Source organism: Lactuca sativa, chromosome 4 (assembly GCF_002870075.4).
Source record: "Lactuca sativa cultivar Salinas chromosome 4, Lsat_Salinas_v11, whole genome shotgun sequence".
In the NCBI taxonomy this organism is placed as follows: Eukaryota; Viridiplantae; Streptophyta; class Magnoliopsida; order Asterales; family Asteraceae; genus Lactuca; species Lactuca sativa.
This window is the reverse complement of record NC_056626.2, coordinates 109,376,960-109,384,918: the sequence shown is the minus strand read 5'-3', so window position 1 is coordinate 109,384,918 and position 7,959 is coordinate 109,376,960. Positions and strand designations below refer to the sequence as shown.

Here is a 7,959-nt window from a genome sequence, read left to right as displayed (position 1 = left end):
GTGATTCAAGCATGTTTTGTGTTATGTGTTCTGGACTCTGTTCCGATGCAGTATGCAATATATGTATTCATGCTAGTTGATATGTTTATGCTATGTTATGTTCAGTCAGTTCCGGACTTCGGTCCGATGCAGGGGACAAGGTCCCAATCAGTTCCGGACTTCGGTCCGATGCAGTTAGTTCCGGACATCGGTCCGATTCAGAGGGCAAGGCCCTGGTTAGTTCCGGACTCCGGTCCGATGCAGTTAGTTCCGGACTTTGGTCCGATGCAGAGGGCAAGGCCTTGGTTAGTTCCGGACTCCGGTCCGATGCGGTTTCCGGACTTCGGTCCGATGCAGAGGGCAAGGCCCTGGTTAGTTTCCGGACTTTGGTCCGATGCAGTGGGCAAGGTCCAGTAGATGCTTTATATGTTATTGTATGGTATGTGGTAGTTTGGGGGAGCTCACTAAGCTTCGTGCTTACAGTTTTCAGTTTTGTTTTCAGGTACTCAGTTTTCAAAAGAGGAGCTCGGGAAGATTGGAGTGCACACACCATTTGTTCAGCCTGGGATGTTTATACTCTGATATATTTGACAGTTGTTAAGATATTTTGAGATACATTCTTTATGATTCTTATATGACGATTAATGAATATGGTTTTATTACTATTTTAAAACAAAATTTTCAGACTGTATTTTTGGGATGTTACATTAAGATTACTCATTTTAAAATATAATATATTTTTACTTACGATTTTATAAAAAAACATCCATACATGCATTCATAAAAAACGTATGGATATAAAGATCGCAAGTAAAAAAATATATTACTTTTTAACGGGAGTAATCTAAATGAAGGTTGTAGTAGACTAAAGTACGAACGCATGGATATAAAGATCGTTGAAATATGAGATCGTATGAAAAAGTTATGACGTTCAGAACACATGACCTAAGTGATGGGTTTTATACAAACAATCCTATGTGTGCATGCACCCTTAGATTTGGATCTATGTTTTCACTATTAGATATACAACATTATGAACACAAGAAGAACCGTAGCATGCATCTAGGTATTTCGAAATTTAGATGGTAGAAAGAATCACATACCTCTTATTGTGATATTGTAATAACAACTCAAATCTTCAATCTCCTTGTCTATGAAAGCAAGTACCACAAGTGTAGTACCTCTAATGGATCACAAACAGTAAGAGCAAATGGAGAGGCAAGAGAGAGAGAGAGAGGGGGAAGAGGCAGAAAATCGGTTCTAGGTCTTCTAGGGATCAAGTGGCCGATTTCCCTTAGCCAAGGGGTCCTTATATAGGGTAGAGAGTAGGGTTTCAGTCCTTATCCTTATCTGGTTGCTTGCCCACCAAGCAGCCCATAAGATAAGTCTAGAAGCCTTATCCTTGGACGAATTCTAGGGCCTTATTCCCTTGAATTCGTCCACCCTATCTATAGGGCATCCATTGCCCTAATTTGCAACTATCACATAATTACAATTCAGCCCCTCTAGTTTAATTAATTACTTTTGATCACAGAATTAATTCTTAATTAATTATTGACCAATATTAGTTAAACAAATATGATTTCTCCTTTAATATATTATTCTTATAATATCATAATAACCTCTTTCTCTATTATTTCTCCAGTCAAGTTGCTTTGGTGAAGGCAACCCAAAAGGACCATGAACAACTGGGTCAAGTACTTACCAAATATGGTTACGGGCTTAGACACTAATCCAACACTAAGCAACCAAGTAGTCGATATCGCGATTGACATAAACATCAAAAGTCCAAAAACATTTCATTAATAATTGTTCCACGTAGATGTTATGAGAAAAACCTAAAAAATTAATCATAAATACTAAATAAATACAAAAAAAGGAATGAATTATTTTGCAACAAAAAAAATTAAGGACTAAATGTGTACAAAAATATTAAACACTAAATTTGTACAAAAATATTAAAGACTAAATGTGTATAAAGTGAGAAATATATTACCCTATTAAATTATTTTTACTGGTTAACCTGAAATAGCCGGTCATACGGACTGAATGTGTACAGTTTAACAAGTTGAAGGGGTAAATATGAACAAAAAAACTCACTAACCAAATGTATACAAATCAAAAAATATATTACATTTTAAGTCATTATCCCAAAAAATAACTATTCATAAAGAAATACTAACATCCTTAGCGCTACAACATATTATAAGTATAATGTTACTATATATAAGTAAATATAAATGTATTGCTATAAAATACATAATGTTATTATCGAATAGATAATATGAGTATATTGTTATTATGACAAAGTATGAATACTTTGCTATTATTATTATTATGCATATAACCTAATATACATTTCCTATATTCATAAAACAGCAAACAGTTTCTATCTACACTAATTTGCTATTGTTTTTAATTAGTTGTCCATAACAAAATAAGAAAGTCAAATCAAAATGTTTCAAAACCAAAAACAATAAAACATTGTTCATTTGTTGTTAAATATTAAGAGGGTTTTTATATTGGCTTTTAAACTTACTTTTGATTTTATCTTTCAAAAAAAGTCCAAAAAATGTTTGGGTAAAATGATACACTTTTTAATCAACTTTTGCTATAGAGGAAATTCGAACTTTTTGAAAAATCACGGGAATCGTGATTTTTCCTAACTTTCCACCAGCTAAAACATTAAATTACATTTATAACCCCATCTAAAAGTTAAACCATGTCCTTTTTAGTCATTTTACATATAAAAGTTAAAACCAAATACTTTAATTTTTGACTTTTTCCCTTCAAAGCTAATCCAAACACATTTTAAAAAACAATTTTTACAAAAATTCTTTTACAAAAAATTTATTTAAAAAAACACTTTTGCCCCGTAAAAACCAAGCAATCACCCTCTAATCACACAAATTGTCTTACAAAAAGCCAAAAAAGTTGCTGGATAAACAAGACTTCAGATCCGATCACTTCTTAAAACCGATGTCAAAAAGACCACCACCACACACCACCATCCCCTCCTTCCACCTTTAATTAAAATTTTCTCACTGATTCTCTTTCTTTCGACAAAATCTGCAGTCGATACATGTTACATTGTTAGGTGTGTTTTTCCTCTGTTATTTGCCTTTTTTTTTTTCATACCCTACGTCCATTTTCATCGTTTAAAGTCTTGTTCTGGACAACACTCCATTAAATTTCACCTACTCTCTCTCTCTCTCTCTCTCTCTCTCTCTCTCTCTCTCTCTCTCTCACACACACACACACACACACAGAGAATAGACGCGTAATGCACTCTCAACAGTGTGTTCTTGTGATGCATCTCCTTTGATTTAGGTTCTATTGGACTTCAGTTTCTCTTTCTCGTTAAGTTTTGAGTAGAATCTTGAAAACGGGATCTGGGTGTGCTAAAATACCTTGTTTTACATCTGGGGTTCCACAGATTTTGGGGAAAAGCTCAAAAACCTGAAGATCCAATTAAAAATCTATTCTGGGTCATCTGCGTGGATTATTTGATTTCAGAAAGATCAAATCTTTTTCAAGAAAACCCTTTCTAAATCTTTGTATTTATGGTTAAATCAATAATGGGTAGCCATAATTTGCTTTATCCAATACTTGGATTTGCATCTTGTCTTGTTTTTCTTTACCTATCTTTTGGGGATTTCTTATCTGTAAATTACAAAACTGACCCCAAATTGAGTTTTGTGGAGAGGAATGGGACTAATTTCATCGTCGATGGTAAACTTTTCTACATCAATGGTTGGAATTCGTATTGGTTTATGGATCATGCTGTTCATGATTATAGCCGTCCAAGAATCAGAGAAATGCTTCAAGCTGCAGCTAAAATGGGGTTGACAGTGTGTAGAACTTGGGCTTTTAACGATGGTGACTATAATGCCCTTCAGATTGCTCCTGGACAATTTGATGAGAGGGTATTCAAGGTAAAACCTTGTTCTTTTGTACATAAATTCTCATATACGTTTCATTCATAATGTCGTATTCAAGGTAAAAACTTGTTCTCTTGTGTATAATTTTTTATTTCTTCTTGGGAACTTGTATTTTTCATTTATAGTGTCTTATTCAAGGTGTTGTTTTGGATATAATTTTGTATTTTTCATTCATAGTGTCGTATTCAAGGTAAAAACTTGTTGTTTTGTGCATAAATATTTATGTTTTTATCTGGAAGTTTTTTTTTTCATTCATTCATAGTGGCATTCTTGATACGATTTGATTATAAAGATTAAATTTATGGCGTAGGTGGTAACGTGTGCAATTTGTCTATGCTTTCTTTGTCTATGTTTTTTATATTTTCTTATACTTACTTGGTCCCTTTTGGGTTTTCTCATTTCTAATTGGTTGATACAATTCAAATTTGATGCTAAAGATCCATGCTTCGTATTATCCTACTTGCTAAAACTACCATAAAGAATATTACACAGATTGTCGGAAATTTGTGGAAATGTAAAAGGGAAAAGAAGAACAGTTTACTTGATACTTTTGTCCAAAATTGCTTAACCATATTTAATAAACCAATTGATTTTTATACAAAACATGAAAAACACCATTTCATTTTAGGACCAAAAGACGCAATACTTCCCCTCCTTTTATTGGATTATTTCGTATATAAATTTTCCATTATAAATGTTTTTTTTTAATGTTTATCACTTAATCGATTGGAAAAAATGGGGATTATTGCAGGCATTGGATTATGTGATTGCAGAATCAAGACAAGTTGGAATTCGGCTTTTGTTTAGCCTGGTTAATAACCTCCAAGCATATGGTGGCAAGACTCAGTATGTGAAATGGGCATGGGATGAAGGTGTTGGTTTGAGTGCCTCTAATGATTCCTTCTTCTTTGATCCATCAATTCGCCTTTATTTTAAGAATTATGTCAAGGTAATAATACCCTACTTACTACTAAAATCCTTTATACTATGAAATGCTATAATAGGAAAATTATAAATTAAATGTAACTGTTTCATAAATTAAATTGTTTTATTTTTATTGCAGACCATATTGACAAGGAAGAACTCCATCACAGGAGTTGTGTACAGGGATGATCCCACTATCTTTGGGTGGGAGTTAATTAATGAGCCTCGTTGCATCACTGATGCTTCTGGTGACACCCTACAAGTAATTTAATTTACTTTAAAAAAAATAAAAAATAAAAACCCACCTTATTATAGCAGTGAAAAATAATAAACCCTAACTGTAATTACATTCCAAATGTGTGGAAAATAAATGCAGGACTGGATAGAAGAAATGTCGTCATTTATAAAATCAATCGACAGAAAACATATGTTGACTATTGGGCTTGAAGGGTTTTATGGCCCAAAAAGCCCAAAGAAAGATTCAGTCAATCCAGAATTTTGGGCTGCTGATCTTGGAGCTGATTTTATTCGTAATTCTGCACCCTCCACCATTGATTTTGCCTCTGTTCATATATATCCTGACCATTGGTAACTTTTCATCATCTTTAGTATATTTATTTCCTGAATTTTCGTATCATGTTGTTCATTTGGCACTGGATTTTGAAATCATAAGTTATAGAAAAGGTTAAAATTGAACTAGTTTTGTTATTTTTATTTCCATAGGTTTAAAAAGAAGAGTCTTGAAGGAAAACTAAAATTTGTTGCCAAATGGATGCGTTCCCACATTGAAGATGGGGACAAAGTGTTGAAGAAACCCGTGATGTTTACAGAATTTGGTTTATCAGATTTAAACAAAGGCTTTAACCCTTCACAAAGAGACCAATTCTACAAAACTGTATATGATGTCATTTATGAATCTGCAAAGAAAAAGGGGGCAGGTGGAGGATCTTTTGCATGGCAATACTTTGTGGAAGGAATGGAGGATTATAATGATGATTTTGGAATAGTGCCATGGAAGAGAGCTTCAACTTATGAGATTATAACAAAACATACGTGTGAGTTGGCAAAAGTTCATGGGAGGATTGAGTCTCAAAACTTGAAACAACTTTGTAGTCATTAGTGATGAACAAGGGGTTTTGATTATTTATTGTCTTCTTGATCTAAATAATTTGATTTGTTTTGTGGGGGTTTGAGGTTTTGGTTGATTATAGGGGATGATGATGGTGTTTGGTTTTTTGTGTAAGCCATGTTGTTCCCATGTTTTATATATAGTTAGTTTTATGAAATGCAAATTGTGAACGTTATGTGATTCATCTCCTAGGTTGAAATACAATATTTAAGTTGTAAAGGGTTTTTTGCATGATATGGGTTCAAACCTGTTTTTGTAAGTTGGTGAATTTTGTAATATAGAATAACAAAAAAATATGTTATCCATTTAAATTTACAATGAGCGGAAACTAGAAAGATACTATATAAATGGTCAAATGAAGAACTTATATTTGGTATAAAAATGACATTATATTAAGGTATGGTATGGGTTGGTTTTTAATTGGTAAACAAAAAGTGAACATGTGATAAAATTTTGGTTTTATTTAGAAAATAGGAAACCATCTCGTCAAATCTTAGAATGAATTGCTTTTCTGATTATGATTTTAATTTGGTTTCGGTATTTTAGCACAAACCCAGTTGTGGTCCCACGATCGAACCACAAGTATGGGCTTTATTTATTGGTGGTAATGCATTTTCAAAATGTGGGTTTTAAGCTTTTTCTGTAACTTGTTGGTAATAGGTTTGAATCCACATTAATGAGCTTTTGTCGCAAGATGTGGGTTTGATTTTTTTTTTTCTTTTTCGTAAGTTGTTGGTCATATAATTGAACCACATATATGAACTTTGCCTCGTATCTCGTAATGCGTTTGTAGGATGTGGATTCAAACTTTTTGTAAGTTAGTCATAGCTTCAAATCTACATGTATAAAGTGTTGGGATTAAAAAGCAACTTGACAAATACAAAACACGATAGGAGGGAAGCATGCTTGTGTGGATCTTACTAGGGTATCTCATTTCGTCGGTTTGAGGAGCAGGGGTTTCACAGCAGGACATGCCACTTTGAAAGTCGTTGCGTGCAAAGTAGCAAAACACGAGAATGCATGTATAGAAAATCAACATGTGTTTGTACATTTTGCATTTGATACATTTGGATTTTTCGCGCCAGAGGCGGTGGAGCTCCTCAACAGAGTCCAACGGGTCATGCATTCTAATGTTATATCCCTTAGATCCACAAATGTTTTTAAAAAATTAGTTTTGCCATCCAGAAATGGCTAGCGGCGCAACTTGTTGCCCGTTTGCCTTCCATCAATATGTATTGAACTATATTTGATTTAAATCCAAAAAAATACAATAAGCAATAATAAAAAAACACGATAATAAGATGTAAAGATTAAACAATAACACAAGAATTTAAGTTCACTTGATTAAACTAGCCATGCTTCGTCTATTGTAAAACTAGAGAGATATTTTATTGATAAACTTCACGTATACCTTAGGTTACAATAAATTAGATTATTTATAGTGTCGTTGACTTAGTTCTTCTGGACTGAACTTATGGGTCTATGACATCAACAATATAGATCGGTGTGTATAATAAAACTTGGTCTCCAAGAAACTAAATGAACAAAGAATTCGCTTCTACCAAAAATTTTCCTCACTCTTCTACTACATGCAACCTCTTGTTCTTTGAACAAGCAACCTATGTTCTATGAACTGCAACCCTATTCTTTGAAGTCGTAACAAATTTATCTTCGTCTTAGATCAAACTCACATCCCAACAATCTCCCGCTAGGAGGTTGATCCAACCTTTACTGACATCCAAACAATGTACTATAACTTCAACATCTCGATTATTATGGTCTTGTTAAACATATTTGTTGAATTATTTGTACTGAGGATCTTATTCAAGTTTAAGGTACCATCACTTATCAATTCTCGGATAAAATGATACATCATCTTGATGTGTTTCATTCTTCCATGAAACACTAGATTTTTTGCTAGGTGAACCATGCTATGATTATCACAATGTAGGACACAATGTTCTTAATCCAAGCCCAACTTCGAAA

The 7,959-nt window shown here is 33.4% G+C and overlaps 1 protein-coding gene across 1 annotated transcript; it reads left to right on the top strand.

Annotated features, from left to right (window-relative positions):
• The first annotated feature begins 2,946 nt into the window (after window positions 1–2,946).
• LOC111899908 (mannan endo-1,4-beta-mannosidase 2) lies at window positions 2,947–6,157 on the top strand. Its single transcript, XM_023895808.3, has 5 exons — window positions 2,947–3,914; window positions 4,672–4,869; window positions 4,984–5,106; window positions 5,221–5,432; window positions 5,568–6,157. The coding sequence occupies exons 1-5, from the start codon at window positions 3,543–3,545 to the stop codon at window positions 5,962–5,964; spliced, it is 1,302 nt and encodes a 433-aa protein (XP_023751576.1). The 5' UTR covers window positions 2,947–3,542; the 3' UTR covers window positions 5,965–6,157.
• The last annotated feature ends 1,802 nt before the right edge of the window (window positions 6,158–7,959 follow it).